Source organism: Tachypleus tridentatus, chromosome 13, assembly GCF_004210375.1.
Source record: "Tachypleus tridentatus isolate NWPU-2018 chromosome 13, ASM421037v1, whole genome shotgun sequence".
Classification (NCBI taxonomy): Eukaryota; Metazoa; Arthropoda; class Merostomata; order Xiphosura; family Limulidae; genus Tachypleus; species Tachypleus tridentatus.
In genome coordinates, this window is record NC_134837.1 from 246,207,505 (window position 1) to 246,226,597 (window position 19,093).

Sequence of the window (19,093 nt, forward strand, 5' to 3'; positions counted from 1 at the left end):
AGGAGGAGAGTATCACAAAACAGTTATCACCAATGGTAATTGAATGGAAAAAAAAAAGACTGGAGCAAGGAAGAAACAAAATCATACTATTGCTCAGATGGGCAAAGAAGAAATCCTGGTGATCAAATAATAGCTATAAGTGGCAACATAGGTATGTTTCAGAATAAAACATTCCACAAAATATCAAAATAGTGTAAGTTATACAGTCTTTACAGTTATTAAAGTTTATAGAAAAACTTCAGCAAAAATAAGTTACACCAATTGCTGGAAGTAAAACAGTTACAATAAAAGGCATTGTTGTCCTCACATTAATAAAGCATAATATTTCTTGTGTATAAAATATCATCAGTGCCTTAGATTCATTGTCAGGTTATTGGCAGTAAATCTAAGGCAGTACATCCTTCAATCTATGGTTTACTTCATTTTAAAGTATTACAATTACAATCTGTTATTAACAATTCAAAAATAGTAAATAAAGTATAATCAAGGTTACCCTAAAATATAATCATTTGAGTAATTCAGCAAATATTTAGGCTTCCTAGCTTTAGGGTCATTCCATGCCAATTCATGAATTTCCTTGAAAACATTTAAGCAAAAACTTCATTTTAATTTATTCAGCTATGCAGTACAGCTTTAGGATTTTGCATGGATGAATAAATCAAAATGAAGTTTTTGCTTGAAGTTTTCCAAGAAAATCTGTTACATGAATTGGGAAAAGTTCTATTTTCTGGGTGAGTTGGCACCCTTTAACAAAAGTTTCAGATATATAGTTATAGATGTCATTTTGGTATAAATTCTGACAATAAAAAAAAAAAATTCATTTCCTGTGATAGCTATGGGTCTTTCCAAATGAGTGTAAATTTTCCATCAGGAAAAGGAATATTTTATTTGTTGACTGAGCTTTTGAACTAATCATGATCTATTTCTGGAAGGATACATATTCAATATATTATTGGATTACTATTCCCTAACATTCACTCCCAGATTGCCCCTAAAAAAGAAAAGTCCACCTTTCGAAAGTGCTCAGGTTATAGGATGTTTATTTTAGCTCTATGTGCACATAATTTTGTACATGCAGAATATCTAACAAAGTTTATAGTTTTATATATACAGTTGAATAACCAAGAAATCATAAGTAACTACACAGATATCACAGAATTTCATTATAATTTATTAAACTTAATAACCAAGGTTTTTCTTTAGATTTTATAATATATGAAAAATTCCTCCTTCAAATCTTGGACCGCAAGAATGCTGTAGCCTTTTCACAGATTCAAATGGTTTAGAAAACCATAAAGGGGACATTGTAGGCTGTCAATTAGTTATTCACATGTCCTACACTGTAGTAAGAGTAGAAAGAGTTGAATGTGTCCACAGTGTTTGATTCAGTACATAGGCCATATCTCAGCAAAATAAAAAGATATAGATTTTTATTTTATATTCCACCTTGATAATATTAGTAAATTGAGTTCCTAATTTGTATGGAAGTAGAGACTTATTTTGACATCACAAACACCTAATTTTAAACAGTGCTGCATTCAGCATACCACATAACTTCTTAAAATCTATATTTATGTGTGTTTTAATAATATTGACTTTTAAATTAAAAAAGTAACTCATATATAACATTAAAGTTTGAATTATAATCCTCAAATGAATTTCAAACTTAATGCCATAAATTTATAAAATAGTAGCTCAATCAAATAGGATGACACGACTTTTGAGCCATGACCCTTTGCAAAAGGGTTAGCTCTGAACCCATTCTTGCTTATCTTACCAATCCTCATTTCACTGGTGCGAGCTAACAAGACCCATTTTACAGGAAAAATACTTCTCTCTTTATAAAAATTTGTGAAGTTGGTCACATGAAGTCCTTCTGAAAGAAATTAAAATTAGCCTCTTATCCATCCTGCTTTCAGTAGGTTTCTCAAAGGTAGTATCCATGGTGAGATACCCTGTGAAACCAACTTGTTGCGATGTAGCACCATGTTTACAACTAATTATCTTTTCATTTTAATTAATCAGCTTTACAATTTTATTAGTTCACCTGAGAAAGAGTGAAACACTGAAATAGGATTTGGAAAAGAAAAGATAAAAGAAATAAAAAAAATGAACCCTTTGTAAATATTATTTCCACAGAGTGAGTAAGCATGCCTCTTTTTCATATATTTCCATTCCTAAGACATATGGTTTTCTTTGTTCCTCATCAAACCAACTAATTATCTTAATATATTTGCCCTTTCTAATACATATATAAATTCTTAAACTCTTGAATAAATTCTGTAAATGTATATATACAATTTATGGAAATGTTTCTAGGGATACCATGTACTCTGCCCAGTTTCACAAAACATTTATAATACTATATTGTATCAAAGATATATTTTTGCTAATACATTTTTAAACTCACTGTAGTAGTCACTGTTTGGTCTTTGCCTTGACCTTTTAATCAACTAGGAAGATATTTCTTTATGTATTACTACATTACTGACTTTAGGGGTTTTTGGTTGGTTGGATTGGGTTGGTTTGTGTTTAATGGCACAAAGCAGCTAGGCTATCTGCACTAAACATCCAGTAAAAAGTTAAAATTAAATTTAGTAAAATTCATAAAAGGAAATTAAGATAAAACAAAAGAAAGTTTACAAAAAACAACAAATAGCATAAAACCAATGTTCACATCTAGTCTACAATGTCAAGAGAAAAACTACAAACCATGGCAGAGCCCACATAGTCACAGGTTTTCAAACCATTTGTATAAATAGGAATGGAAGGATGGTTTAAAGATGTTCAGCAAATAACAGACAGTATTTCCAATCAGGAATGTCTGCTTTTGTCAGATGACTTAAAGATAGGTAACATTAGGGGATAGTAAGAAACCATGGAGGGATGGGCTGACCAGTGGATAGAGCAATGTTATTGTTCTAATGATGTTCAGTGCTCTTGTACATTTGACCTGTAGCTGCTTGATGTGTTGTATAAAGGTCAGCTTATGATCAAAGATAAGCCCCAAGAACTTTATCTCAGAGACCACAGGCATCACAACTTCACCAATATGGAGTTCAGGATCAGGGTGAATACCCCTTTAGCAGCAAAAGTGAATGCAAATGGTTTGAGGGAGAGAGAGAAATTAAAGTTGTTTGCTGTGGTCCACTTCAATGAATGATTAAGGGCAGTCTCTAAATGCTGTTCAATATAACTCATGTTCGACGACAGATGAGATGTGAAAGTCGACATAGAGCTCGTTTACAAAAGTAACAGGGTGTTATTCAGTGATGAAATTAATCTTTATACTGAAAAGTGCGACACTCAAAACACAGCTCTTAGGAACTCCAAGTTCCTGTAGAAAAGAACAGGAAAGTGTCAAATGCAAACAAACATGGAATTTCCTGTCCATTAAAATTTTTTTAATAAAAATGGGCAAATGGCCACGTAACCCATATATACGGAGGTCTCGCAAAATGCCATACCTCCATGTTGTATCATAAGCCTTCTCAGTGTCAAAGAATATTGATACAAGATGTTGTCATTTGAGAATACTTCTCTGATTGATGTTTCAAGTCGAATCAGGGTGTCCATGGTGGAGCGCTGTCTTTGAAACCCAAACTGTGTGGGCGAGAGGAAGATGTTTGATTCCAAGAACCAAACAAGATGAGCATTAACCATTCTCTCTATGATCTTACAGAGACAGCTCTTCAATGCAATTGGACAGTAGTTTGAAGGAGTCTTGGGATCCTTCCTAGGCTTAGAGAAAGGTAGAACAACTGTCTGGTGGCAGGCATCAGGAAAAACATTCTCCTGCCAGATCTGGTTAAAAACAATCAGAAGAATAGTTAGAGAAGCAAGAGATAGATGGGGCAGCATTTCATAGTGTACATCATCAGGTCCAACCAATGTACTGCCAGACCAAAGAAGGGCCTGTTTGAGTTCCACCAGTGTATAGGGAAGATTATAGTCATAGAGATAATCAGCTTCAAAGGAAAGAGATGATCGCTCTGCCTGAGTCTTGATGGCTAAGAAGGTGGAGGAAGAAGCCGAAATGGTAGATACCTGACCAAAACTTTCACCTAGAGTATAGGCGATGCTCGGGGTATCAGTTACTTCCTGACCATCAGAGAGCAAGATTGAGAGGGGGACAGAATTATATTGTCCACTGACCTTTTGAATCTTGTCCCATTTGACTTTGGAATTAGTAGTAGAAGATATGCTGATTGTGAACTTAATCCAAGATTCCTTCTGGGTTTGATGTCTTACCCAACGAGCATGTGCACGGGCTTGCTGTAAAGCAATGCAGTGCGAGAGTGTGGGGTACCTACAAAAAATATCCTAGGCCCATTTTTGAGCCTTCTGTGCCATGTGACAAGCAAGATTCCACTACGGATGAGAATATCATGGAAAACATGTTGAGGTTTTAGGAATACATTGAGCAGCTGCTTGTATAATACAGTCAGTTACTGCTGTCACATAGTCATCTATTAATGGCTTACAGATGATGGCAGGATCAAGTTCTCAGAGAGCAGTGAAAGAGAGCCAGCTTGCTTGATCCTGCTTCCACTGGGTAATGCAGGTCAGGTGGCATCACACATGGCCAGTCTCTCTCAAAATTATAAGAAAATGATCACTACCTTATGGATTATTTTGAACCCTCCATGAAAAATGGGAGAATAGTGAAGGGGAACAAATTGAGAGATCAATAGCAGAAAAGGACTGATTAGGTGATTGGAAATAAATAGAAGAACCAGTATTGAAAAGAGAAAGGTTGTGATCAGGGAGCATATGCTTTACAGAGCAACCTCTTCTATCAATATCAGCACTTCCCCAGAGTGGATGATATCCACTAAAGTCCTCCAGGATTAAAAAGGGAGACAGCAATTGTTTAATGAGAGCATCAAGGTCTGATTGATAATAAGTCTCTCCAGGCAACAGGTAGAGAGAACAAACAGTGATGGTATGACCCAAGGAAACACGGATGGCTATGGCCTCCAAGAGTGTGTCGAGTGGCAAAGACAGGGTGGGCACATGCTGATCAATCAACAATGCCATCCCTCCATGCCCTCATCCAACACACAGCTTGTCATTTCTGTACAAAGAAAACTGCAGAAAGGTGACTGTATCGGCAGGTTTCAGAAATGTTTCTTATAAGGAGACATACAGGATGGTAGGAAGCAATCAGTGTTTTGATGTCATCCAGATTAGAACGTAAACCTTGACAGTTCCATTGTACCAAGGTGGCCATTTTTATTCATATGTAGGCAAATTGGGTGGAGGATCCTTCTGCTTGTAACCACATCTTTTTTCTTTTCTGTCTTTATTTGAGAAAGGTCTATTGATCTCCATGGACCCTGCCCTGGGTCAACTGGACAGGTCTTTCTATTGGAAGAGGATTCCAGTGACTGAGGATGTGAATAAATGATTGTTTTGCATCTTGGGGTGGGAGAAGAAGATGTAACTATGGAAATGCCCATACCCAGAACTAAAGGAAGTGGATTTTGGGATTTGCTGGAATGTATGTTGGGGACAGAGATGGGTATTGAAGTTGATTTATCAACGTTTTTAACCATGGAGGTCAAAAGACTTTTCATATGGTTTGAGAATGATTCTTTTGAAGGCACAGAGAGATCCATCTGCACTCCCAATGTAGTAGAGGAACGAAATGCAGCAGCATATGTTTGAGATGAAGTGGTGGACAGCAACTTTCGAGCCTCAGGTTAATATTTTGAATCATTTTCAAATGCTGCACCTCTTCTTCTTCTAACTACTTAGGACAAGAATGAAAGTTGGACAGGTGAGAGCCATTGCAACTGATGCAATGTGGGTCCATTTCACACTCATAGGCATGGTGGTTCCTTGACATGTGCTTGTTGCGGTGGTCTTCGAGTGACCAAACCGCTGACACTGGAAACTCCTGAGAGGGTTTGGAATGTATGGCCATACCCTGCAATTAAGATAACCTGCATTGATGGTGACAGGTGAACGTGGTAATGTAAATGTCACAATGAGGACATTGGTCTGCTCTGTAATTCCATCTTAGCAAATGGAGATACGCCTCACTGCAAAAACTTCTTGGGTGGAGAAACCAGCAAGAATCTCTGACTCAGAGATGTCCTTCATAATCATTTGCATGTTAGAATGCAGATCTCATGTTAACACATGCGAGTTCAAGTAGGAATATCAAGGCTATTAAACGAGCAAAATTTGACACCAACAGAGAACAGTAGAAGCCATGAAGATAAGTCTGTCAGCTGTAAGATAATAAAAAATACATCTTATGATCCAGATGGACATTTAAAGTTACATACTCCATATCTAACAACTATACTAAAGAATCATTATCATGATTACCAACAGCTAGTGACATCATGCTGCTAATCTTTTTTTTTTGGAGGGGGGTGGAGCATTAGAAAATTAAATAATTTTGTTATCAGTGGTGTACTTATAATAACAATCATACAAAAATAATAAATGGGGTGGCTTTTACTTTAAAAGAAAAAACGTTTGTACATGCTAATATGTCACTGTTTTAAACATTAATAGCAACTTGCTGGTGGCTGAAAGATAACTATTCTACCAAAGTTCTAGCATTTTCGCATAGTTGATTTTTCTTTATTCTCCTGAAGAAGAATAATCAACTATTTGAAAGTGCTGAGTTTTAGGTCTCATTTTGAAAATATTACAAGTTTTGTAGGTAATATTGTGAGCTAACTATTTAACCTGATCTACCATTTTATAGAAATATTTAAGTTTTGACTTTGTAGATTTAATACCAAGCACAGCTAAAATGCTGTTTATGTAGATCACCAGATAAGGAAACTAAAATTATTTCCCATCCAGCTAATACCAGAAATAAGATTGAACATGACTGTCTTGTTACACATAAATTTACAACTGTACTACCATCACAATAACCTTTTTAAAAGGGTTAAAACAACATTAAGATGTTTTTGTCAGCAGTAGTATAACAACTAGCATGAATGGTTGCCTATGTTAGTGTTTATTTTATGGCAGAGAATTGAAATTACCTCTTCATTTATGATTTTAACAATGTAGGAAACTATGAGTGTGAATCACCATTGATTATTGATTCTTACATGAGTTCTATATTGAGTACTTTTCAAAATTGTTCTTTTCTTGTTTTGCAGTAACCAAATAAAAATTTACATAAACTAATTTTTATACATACATTTTCTTGCACTTTGTGTCACAAAAAATACTCTCTCAAGTGACATAGATTAAAGTGTGTACCAGGAAGCATTACACTTGTAAATTTAGGATTTTTCATACAAGAAACATTTTAATAACTTTTTCAGGAATTTTTTGTTCAATCTACTCATTATGATTATAATTTAGCTAAATTTATTTGGAATAGATTACCTTGATCTTGGCTTCCTACATAGTTCTACTTAAGTTTTAGCACCAAATTATTCTTCTGAGCCTCTAATGGAGATGGTACACTGGTTATTTTATTATATTTAATACTTCAATTTATTGTTTGCCTAATCATTAAACGGATAAAAAGCCAACTCCAGAACTTGTTTAACTCTTTCATACAATTGTCTCATTTCTTCTCTTCTTTGTTTAAATTGTTAATATAACTTCCACCCTCATTTGCATTCTCTTGTAACTGTGGATGGGACACACTATTTTTTTCTAGAAGAAAATTTTTTAACTGTATGTAAGAGGTTTTCCTTGGAAGGGTGGCAGCTTAGACTTTCACTGTGATTCAAGTCCTAGCATCTTAAACAAGCAATTTACTATAATCTAAGTGTCACATCACTTAAGGTCAACTTTTATTATCATGTTTTCTTAAGACTTTCCATTAAGTGTATACAATAGTTATTCATTTAAAGTCACATCTAACACTCAAATAACTACTCTGAAAAAATGTCTTATAGATTTATAGACTAAGTTGATATACATACAATTGTTGAACTAACTGCAAAGTGAAAGTTGAGACAACAAAGTACCTTTATGATAATCCTGTATTACAAACTGGTAAAACTATTGTAGTTTGTTGCCTACGCAAAAATGAGTACAGTAAATTGAACATGTGACATTTGTGTGCACTAAACCAGGTTTTACAAGTCCATGTACATAAGTGAAGCATTAGTTTACTGTCTGTGGTAATGCTTATCTTACGAATAGTTAACCACTACTGAGACAAACTCAATGTTACTGTAACTGATATTTGTAATTTTATTATAAATTTAGGTTTTCTAATATACTTACATCTCATTGATGTGTTTTGTCTCTACCTTTCAAAACATCAATGCTTTAAATCTAGTCTTTCCATCTTTTCAGTTTTCTGCAAAAAATTTAATGTTCTGGAGAACCAAGTAAAGTTATAAACTCTGTTTTATTATGTATGTATATCTATATTTCAATTTATCTGTGGCTAAAAATAACCTGCAATGTCAACCATGTGTCAGGCTGTTTGCCCTGGGTGTCTCATTGCATAAACTGTCTTGATATTCGTAATCCATTAATCAGTGCAACGTTAGAAAATTATGTAAGCTTATATTTTATACGTTTTAGAAAGTACATTATTAAAGTGAAATAATTTACCTTTGATACATGGTCCTTCTTTATACAGAGATTTCCAGCCAGGACAACAGGTGGTTAAATGACCTCTGTGACAAAGATGAGGGCCCCTTTCAAATTAATAAAAGCAGGCATATTTTTACATATACAAATATTGGATTAATTTGTAACAAACATACACACACATTTGTCATAAAAGAAAGAAAAATAAAAAAATAAAAGTAAAAAACTCAATACTTGCTTCATACTTCAAGTCATGGCTCAGAAGTCAAAACCAATAGTTTTTCTAACATGATAATGTAAAGAAGGATAACTTACATTTCTCACAAACTAATCAAATTCCTCTTTAATATATTTACAGGTGAATACACAGATAAGAATGCTTTATTAGAAAGAATGACAGGCTGTATGCTTTGAGTTTGATTTTTGATGGCCCATAGAGCAGTAGCATAAAACATTGGTGTCAGCCAAGAATCCTAGGATGCAGATAAAACCAAATAGTGGCAGAAACTAAACAAAACAAGATAATTTCTGTAGTATATGTCAAATCACATTTGTCAGATTGATTTGAGTAGTACAAATCTCAGGCAATATAATGCATTTTTAAGTTGAAAGTGTTGCCTTGGAGCTTACAAATAAAAATCATAATAGTTCTTTCATGAGAACTTTTACAGAACAAAGTTATGCAAAATATTCTAAACAGCATAATAAGAATTAAATGAATAATCATTGAGGTTGGCTAATTTAGTGTTTTATGGCACAAAGCAGCTAGGCTATCTATGCCAAAGGTCCAGTAAAAAGGTAAAAGTAAATTCAGTAAAATTCATAAAAGGAAATTAAGGTAAAACAAAACAAAGTTAAAAAATAAATAACTAAATAAATAGCATAAAACCAATGTTTACATCTAGTCTACAACATCAAGAGAAAAACTACAGTAATTCAAGTTGTAAAGGACTTTCTGTAGCATGACTGTAATAATCATAATTCACCAGGAAGACTAACAGGTAAGTACAAAAACCACTGTCAGTTACCTGAAGTTGGCCTTTCCAGTCCTGGTTTGGAGTTACTTAATGTTACGATCAGTTTCTAATTTCAAATTAAACTAGATGAACTGTGATTTTTAAAAGGGAGCCACATTAAAAAGGTGTAAAGTATATATTAAAAACTTAAATGGCATTAAAAAGATCAATGGCCTTTACAAAACTAAAAACACTACCAAGGTGGACAGTGTCACCATCACCAATAACTGTCTAACGTTATGGACAAATCTTGAGACAGAAAATGCTTAAAATAGTGCCATCGTTGTGAATCATAACGATGACAAGAAAGTAAAATGTGGCTTATTGTGACCTGAGTGTTACACAAACTACACACTGGTGCATCAGTTCCAGATAAAAGAAAATGATGAATTAAAATACTGTGACCAATGCGTAGTCTAGTTAGAACAACATCCTCTTTCCGATCTTTACGGGAACAAGACGGCCAAAGTCCAATATAGGGTTTTATTTGGAATTGTTTTCATGTCGCTCACTCCAAGTCGACAGCCAGGTGGCATGGAGCCAAGCCTTAAATACAGGACTATAGTCCACATATGGGATAGGCATAGCGGTGATAGTGACAAAGCAGATAGACTTAGCTGCAGTGTCGACGAGCTCGTTCCCCCGAATACCAACGTGGCTCGGTATCCATAAAACAGGATAGAAGTAAATGTTAATGAGAAATGGGCCAGTCGGTTTTGAATATTGGTGAAAACAGGATGCAAACCAACATAAAGATATTCCTGGACCAGTAGAAAACTAAGTGAATCAGTATAAATCATGCAGTTCACGTACTGCTTAGCTTAGATGTGATTCAGAGCAAGAGAAATGGCATACCATTCAGCAGTGAAGACAGAAGCTGAAGAGGGGATTCTTTGCGCAACCACTGAACCACAACAAACCATGGCACAGCCCACAGAATCACCTGATTTCGAAATATCTGTACAAATAGGAATGAAAGGATGGTTCAAAAGATGTTCAGCAAATAACAAGCAGTATTTCCAATCAGGAGTGTCTGCCTTTCTCAGATGACTTAAAGATACGTCACATTTGGTAACTGTAAGAAGCCATGGTGGGATGGGCTGACCAGTGGATACAGCAATGTTATCCACGGACATGTCCAATTTATCCAACTGCGCTTGAATACGAAGGACAAAAGGAGCAATGGCAGACCATCTGGTCTGAAAAAGCATGGCCCATCAAGGAAGGCAAACACAATCCCAGGCGAGATGCTTTGGTAAGGAATGAAGTTTCGAAAGATATAGTAAAAACAGTTGCAAACGGTAGAGGTGCAAAGAAGGTTCATGAGACTCTATGTATAAGCTCTGAACTGGGGAAGTGTGGAAAGCCCAATGCAGAGCCAAAGTCCTTGATGACGAATAGGGTCTAGCATCTTTAAGGTCAATAGTCTGGCAGAGACAAAGACCAATGGAATAGTCAAGTTTTGATAAAATAAGAGCACAATATATCTTTAGCACAGAATGTCAATCTGTTCCTCAAGTGGTGGTAGATGTGACCCGTAGCTGCTTGATGTGTGGTATAAAGGTCAGCTTATGGTCAAAGATAAGCCCCAAGAACTAAGTCTCAGAAACCACAGGCAGCACAACTTCACCAATACGGAGTTCAGGATCACGGTAAATACCCCATTGGCAGCAAAAATGCATGCAAACGGTTTTAGAGAGAGAGAAGGTAAAGCCATTTGCTGTGGTCTACTTCAGTAACCAATTGAAGGCATTCTGTAGTTGCCACTTAATATACCTCATGTTCGATGACTGACATGAGATGTGAAAGTCATCAACATAGAGCCCATAAGCAACAATGAGAGGGAGTTGTTCAGTGATGGCATTACTTTTTATACTGTAAAGTGTGACACTCAGAACATAGCTCTGAGGAACTCTAAGTTCCTGTAGGAAAGATCAGAAAAATGTTGAACCCACATGAACTCGAAATGTCCTGTCTGTTAAAATATTTTTAATAAAAATGGAGAAATGGCCACATAACCCATATATATATATATATATAGGTCTTGCAAAATACCATACCTCCATGTTGTTTCATAAGCCTTCTCATTGTCAAAGAATATTGATACAAGATGTTGTCGTTTGAGAAAGGCTTCTCTAATTGACATTTCAAGTCCAATCCGGTGGTGGTCCATGGTGGAGCTCTGTTGTTGAAATCCACACAAGGTGGGCAAGAAGATGGTTGTTTGATTGAAGGAACCAAACAAGATGAGCATAACCATCCTCTTTAAGGTCTTACAGAGACAGCTCATCAAAGCAATTGGACAGTAGTTTCAAGGAATCTTGGGATCCTTCCCAGGCTTGGAGAAAGGCAGGACAACAGCCAGATCCAGGTAAAAACAACCAGACAGATAGCAAGAGAAGCAGGAGAAAGATGGCACAGCATATCATAGTGTATATCATCAGGTCCAACCAATGTACTGCCAGACCAATGAAGGGCCAGTTTGAGTTCCACGAGTGTAAAGGGATGATTATAGTCAGAGAGACAATCAGCTCGAAAGGAAAGAAGTGACTGCTCTGCCGGAGTCTTGATGGCTAGAAAGGTGGAAAATGAGACAGAAGTGCAAGATACCTGGCAAAAGTTTTCACCTAGAGTATCAGCAATGCTTTGGGTATCAGCCACTTGGCCATCAGAGAGCAAGATCGAGAGGGGGACAGAGTTATATTGCCCAATGATCTTTTGAATCTTGTCTCAAATGACTTTGGAACTGGTGGTAGAGGATATGCTGGTTATGAGCTTAATCCAGGATTCCTTCTGGCTTTGACATCTTGCCCATCAAGCATGTGCATGGGCCTGCTGGAAAGTGATGTGGTTTGAGAGTGTGGGATATCTATGGAAAGTATCCCAGGCTCATTTTTGAGCCTTCCGTGCTATGTGGTAGGCAGGATTCCACCATGTACAAGGATCTAGTGGAAAACGTGTTGAGGTTTTAGTAATACATTTGAGCAGCTGCTTGTATAATACAGTCAGATGGCTTACAGACAATGGCAGGATCACGTTCTGCAAAAGTAGTGAAAGAGGGCCAGTTTGCCTGATCCAGCTTCCACTGGGGCATGCAGGTTGGGTGGCATCGACCAAGGCCAGTTTCTCTCAAGATTACAGGAAAATGATCACTGCCTCATGGATTATTGTCAACCCTACATAAAAAATGGGAAAATAATGAAGGGGAGCAAATTGAGAGATCAATAGCAATAAAGGACTGACTAAGTGATTGGAAATAAGTGGAAGAACCAGTACTGAAAAGAGAAAAATTGTGATCAGAGAGCACACGCTCTACAGAGTAACCCCAACTATCAATACCAGCACTTCCCCAGAGGGAATAATGTCCATTGAAGTCCCCCAGGATGAAAAAGGGAAACAGCAACTGTTCAATGAGAGAATCAAGGTCTGATTGATCATATGCCTCTCCAGGTGACAGATAGAGAGAACAAACAGTGATGATATGACCCAACCAAACATGGATGGCTATGGCCTTTGAGGGTGTGTTGAGTGGCAAAGACAGGGTGGGCACATGTTGATCAGCCAACAGTGCCACCTCTCCATGCACCTGTCCATCACACAACCTGTCATTTCTATATAAATAAAACTGTGGAAGGTGACTGTATCTGCAGGTTTCAGAAATGGTTCCTGTAAGGAGAGACAAACAGGATGGTAGGAAGCAACCAGTGTTTTGATATCATCCAGATTAGAAAGTAAACCTTGACAGTTCCATTGTATCAGTGTGGCCCTAAACATTGGTGATACATTGTATCATCTAAACATTATTTATGTTTAGGTGAATTGGGCAAAGAACCCTTCTGTATATAACCACATCTTGTTTCTTTACTTTCCTTATTCGAGGGAGGTCTGTTGACCTCCATGGATCCTGTCCTGAATCGATTGGAAAGGTCTTTGCTATTGGAAGTGGATTCCGGAGACTGAGGACATGAACGAATGATTGTTTTGCATCTTGGGGTGGGAGAGAAAGATGGAACTGAGGAAATGCCCGTACCCAGAACCAAAGGAAGTAGATCTTGGGATTTGCTGGAAGGTATGTTGAGGACAGAGATAGGTGTCAAAGTTGATTCATCAACTTTTTTAACCTTGGAGGTCAAAAGACTTTTCATTTGTTTGGAGAATGATTCTTTAGGAGGCACAGAGAGATTTGTCTGAATTCCCACAGTAGTTGTGGAATGAAGTGCAGCAGCATAAGTCTAAGATGAGGTGATGAACAGCAATTTTCAAGCCTCAGGATAAGTAATGTTATGAATCATTTTCAAATGCTGCACCTCTTTTTCTTCCAATCATTTAGGGCAAAAATGAAAGTAGGACAGGTGAGAGCCATTACAACTGATGCAATGAGGGTCTGTTTCACATTCATACAAGTGATCAAACCGTTAACACTGGAAACATCGGAGAGGGTTTGGAATGTATGGCCATACTCTTAAATTAAGAAAACCTGCCTTGATTGTGTCAGGCAGATGTAGTGATATAAATGTCAGAATGAGGACATTGGTCAGCACCATAATTCCATCTTTGCAAGTGGAGATACGTCTCACTGCAGAAACTTCTTGGGTGAAGAAACCAGTGAGAATCTCTGACTCTGGGATGTTCTTTAAATCCCTCTCAACAATAACTCCTCATGATGAATTCAAGTAATATGAGGTGTAACTTCTATAGGTATATCCCCAATTGCCTTTGAATGTAACAGGAGTTCACTTTGCTGAGATGTGGATGTTTCCACCAATATGTCACCAGATCAAATCTTTTTTACAGAGTTTGGAGAGTCAGCAAGTCCCTCTAGTCCCTTCTGAATGAAAAAGGGAGACATCTGCCCTGAAGGTTTGTCTGAAAGTGAGTGCAATATAAGAAAATAAGGTACAACAGGTGGTACGAATGGTGAGGATTGCTGCTCAGAATCTTCAAGATGTGTTCTTTCACCTATGGACTACTTTTTCACTATTTTATTTAAGTTTTTATTTGGAGGATCCATAATAAAAAAAGAAATATTTCGGTGCCCACTGACCCCACCAACCATGGAGCCCTACGAGGGGAAGCACTACAATGCCAAACAAGAACACTGCAGCAACACCAGGGTTTCGTGAGCACAATACCCAAACACCAGCATCAGATTCAATGTCCACAACACCTGCTGAGAACATCCAACACTGGTACTTGGTTGACCCTAGCCCAAGACTGCCCATCTACAGGAATTCAAGGCCGAAATGGAATGTTTGGGTTTGACCCCTCAACCACCAGGATCCTCTCCTCCCCTCACAGGTTACCACACGTGGCAAACACGTTGGTGGATGTTTAGATTCCAGAGGAGGTAAAATGAAAGAACAGAATCTTTCCTGGGAGGTCTGCCCACAACATACAGGAATACACACCAAGGGGCATCATTGAGGAATCTCTCTGAATGACCTGATGAAAAGGACAGAATTTAGGAGGAGGAAAAGAGAAAACCTTAATAGGTTGATAGATAATGCTTGGGAGGGCCCAACTTGTCTGTATCAGGGCTGCTTAAACAGTTTAAGTACTTATATTTTTTGTAGTGCATGTGGTTTTCATATTGAAGCACCTCTTCCCAAATTTTACCATTCTGTTTCATACAAGTTTTTTCCCTTAGAATTACATGTACATGTTATCGTTTCTTGCTTTTCTTTATAAATTCTTTATTCTTTGTCTTCTTCCTCTAAAAATTAATTTTGCCCAATTTGCTACCTTTTCATGTCTTGTTATTGTTACAGTTAAGATATTTATTTATTCTTCCACTAATTCAAAAATTAAATAATTGGCATTAAAATAAATAAATAAAATAGTATTAGTTGTGACATAAATAAAAATTGACAGAAAGTTGTACTTTATTGTTTTATGTGGTTCACACTGTAACAGTTACACTGTTTGTCGTATTTCAACTGGTCTGAATGTCCCTGGTGCTGGACCAAAGGCTTCACTGGCACTGGACGTAGCAGATATAATTTGGTTGACATGTTATTTTACACTTTTCTTTACTTTCATTGGAAGTTCTTATTACTAATTCTTACACTTTCTTTTATGTTTTTGTAATAGCCACTCTTTGGTCCCTATCTAATATTGTTGCAGATTTTACTTTATTTTCCTCTGTGTTGATACCTACAATGTAACTTAACAATTAGATACAATGAAAACATATGAGAAATGTACACTGTGATGAGGAAGATATATTGTTCTATGAAATAAGAGATGTAATTTCAAAAGCAAAAGAGATGAGGGAATGGAGTTGTACAAGTGACACACATGCAGATACCCAATGACAAATTGAGTAGTCAAGAGTTTAGTTATCATAGGTGGGTAAAATTGGTCAGGATATGGACTTCCTTAAAATCAGTGGCAGGAAGTATGCAATGAAAAAAGTAGCAAGCTCTCTCTTTAGAACATGTAGCTCTAGTACCTATATGAAGAGCATGTACTAATATGCTGGGAAAAGCAGTTTTTATTAAGAATGCTTCTTTTATTCTAGAGGACCTTGACAGTCTTATCATAAGGAGCAGAATGAGGGAAATAAGTTTCAAAATTTTAAATATTAAGAAGTGTTAAGTAATTGAGATACAGAGCTGTAAAGCCTTTTGCTGAATATTTAGTTTGGTTGGGAAAAATAAGGATACAAGAGGTCTTGATTCTATTAATATGAATCCTAATGTTGAGAGCAAAAAGGTTACTATAGCTTATATACGCTTCTATTTCAAGTACTGTGTGTAACTATGGTTTCCTAACTATAAAAAAATTAAAGATACCAGTGTGCTAGAAAAATGAATAGACACAATAACAGAATGATACCTAATTTAAAAAACACTAAGTATTTATTTTTTCCCAGTTGTAGAAGATTATAAATCTTTGTTCATGTATTAAAAATTGTACCAGTATTGTGCAATCTTGGTTAAAAAAAAGCACTAGCATATTAAGAGTATTACATATAAGCTTTCTATGCACACATTTCTGGATTGTTAAATTAGTCAAAATACTGTAAAATCTGCTTAACTGAATTCTAAAACCACACACATGGCTGCAGGCAATTAAAATTTAGATTATGTACATATTTCATATAGTTATCTCTACTTTAGGGAAATAGCTATATTAAATCACTTTTTTTAACATTGAGCTAAATCCCAAATTAACTGATATCTAAGTCATTGGTTTGAATTTGGTTATATGGGATGTTGGTCAGAGACTTAAATAATTGTTTTTAATTATTTTTTCCTAAATTTGAAACAAAACAAGCTATCTACTTAAGTATTACCAGTGTGAAACAGTCATTTGGTCTATACTAAGAAATACCAAGAATATGCTGTGCATTTACCCAATTTTGTGTCAAATTTCAAATCTATCTATCCCTTGACAAGAATCTTGAACAATACAAATTGCCATATCAGTAACCACAATTTAATTATCAACCTAATCACTTCCAAAGCAATTCTAAGAGAGGAGTCACTTTTCTTCAACACCTGCTTGAATCAGATTCATGGCTAGGTTTTAAACACAATGATTACATTTGCCTGAAAATACTTCCAACACTAACATAGTTATCATAAATTTCTTACCCACGCCTCCTGAAGTATGTAGGGTGATGAACATCTAAGTGATCTGATAACTGGACCACTGAGGATTGTAAACCAAAACTTTTCCTTTGATTGAAGTGGTCATTGTGTGTATTCAGCTCTTTTCCAATTTTCAGGCTGCCTGCCTCTTGACAATTCATGGACAGTAAAAAAACAGTGCAAACGTTCACAATAAAAATAGACATTTCTTTCCTGTAAAACAAATTGAGCTGATAAAACTGAATTCTAATCATTATATTCAATATAACTGGAACATTATGTTCAATTATCTCACCTCATTAATACTTAAAAGTTAAATACTAGGGATGTATGTTTAGTTCTGATCTGTGGTCAGAAATTAATTGTATAATCAAGATAGATGCAATTTTGACTAATGAACATAATAAACACCAACATAAACAGTTGAATTATTTTCATTAATTATTACAAAACCTATAATTTTATCAAAAACTTGAATACCTAATTTTCAACAATTTGCTTCGTTTATCAAAATTTCATATTAACACTACTATCAAACGCAAAAGTCTAAATGTTTCATAACCATGTTAGTTATTACCATTACTACTGTGATTGTAATTTTGACAGTATTAACTATTCCTTATTCAACGTCAAAATTCGATACTATATATAAAACAGCATAATACATGACACTTTAAAACTAATTTCATTTTCAAGTACAAACTATACAGTATTAAAGATCTCGAGTATATTAGTAAATATAATATACCAAACAGTAAATATTCTCCTTTTCATGTTACTTTGAATTCTTAAGTTAGTACCTTATTCAATTTTGGAAATATTTTAATTTTAATTTACGTTATTCTGTACCGCAAAAACACAACCAAGTTCTACCACACTTCACTTGAAAAATTATTAACTTTACCACGTCGCCCTCTTAAATTGAAATTCTAAGTAATTTCTTCATGTTGTTGTTTTCATAAATAAATATAATTTTAGGTTTTAAATGACGAATAATAACAATGTTAATAGCGTATCTAGCACAAAAAAGTTATATGTGTACGAAATTACATTTTAAAGATAATATTTGTATATTGTAACTAAATTGTTTTCTGAAACACTCTCTATATATTTTCAATCAATAACTATGCATTGAATAATTTGATGAACCTGTTGGACATTTTATTTATTCATGAACCTCAACGATAACATATAAATTACAATATTTTCAGGTCATCCCATAAGTAATGTCCGATAATTTAATACAGAAAGTGCATCATCATTTCTGTCTTTGGAGAAGGCGTTAATGTCTAAAATATGTCGTAGAACGTGTATAAAAATATTCAGAGAAATAAAAAAAAGTAAACCAACTCCACTTTTTCAGATCATTAATCAAATAAACCCTTATGAAGATGGATGTGTCTGAAAAGCACATTAGGCACATAGTGCTTTATGAATTTTTTTAAAAAAGCAATAGTGCAGCAGAAACCACACGAAACATTCGAGGTTTTAATGGTGCTAAGTCTCTCAGTGAAAGAAAAGTCGAAGGTTGTTTCAGAATTTCGTATGACTACAGCTTAAGCGATGGGCCACGTCCAGGTCGTTCTGTTCAGTTTAATTATGACTTGCTGCTGGTTGCAACTGATGAAGATTGTGCTGTAATAGTTGAAGAACTAGCACAGATGCTTAATTCAACCCATTAAACAGTTCATCGTTATCTGCAACAGCTTGAAAAGGTTCTAAAACTTGTAAATGGGTCCCCATGATTTGACAGAAGCCAACCTTAGAATAAGAGTGGACATTTGCACTTCTCTGTACTCTCATAAACGTAACTCGCCTTTTTTGGACAGGCTAGTGACTGGAAATGAAAAATGGATATTTTATAATTATGTTAAGCGCCGCATGTAAATTGGATAGAGCATAGCCCAAAATGGACCTTCAACCAAGGAAAGTCTTGATAAGCGT

General features: G+C 35.7%; 1 protein-coding gene across 6 annotated transcripts in view; it reads right to left on the minus strand.

Annotated features, from left to right (window-relative positions):
* Nucleotides 1–18,072, minus strand: part of LOC143241080 (uncharacterized) — a 62,743-nt gene extending 44,671 nt beyond the window's left edge. For 2 of the 6 annotated variants that reach the window (XM_076484598.1, XM_076484594.1), the window contains exons 1-3: nucleotides 17,950–18,072; nucleotides 17,153–17,362; nucleotides 8,560–8,645 (exon numbers count right to left, since the gene is read on the minus strand). In XM_076484598.1, the coding sequence (XP_076340713.1) occupies nucleotides 8,560–8,570 (11 nt within the window). In that variant the 5' untranslated portion in view covers nucleotides 8,571–8,645; nucleotides 17,153–17,362; nucleotides 17,950–18,072. Of the gene's footprint in view, nucleotides 1–8,223; nucleotides 8,300–8,559; nucleotides 8,646–17,152; nucleotides 17,363–17,897 lie in introns of all 6 variants that reach the window. The other 4 variants (XM_076484596.1, XM_076484597.1, XM_076484595.1 and 1 more) reach the window with 4 other exon arrangements.
* Nucleotides 18,073–19,093: the final 1,021 nt, after the last annotated feature.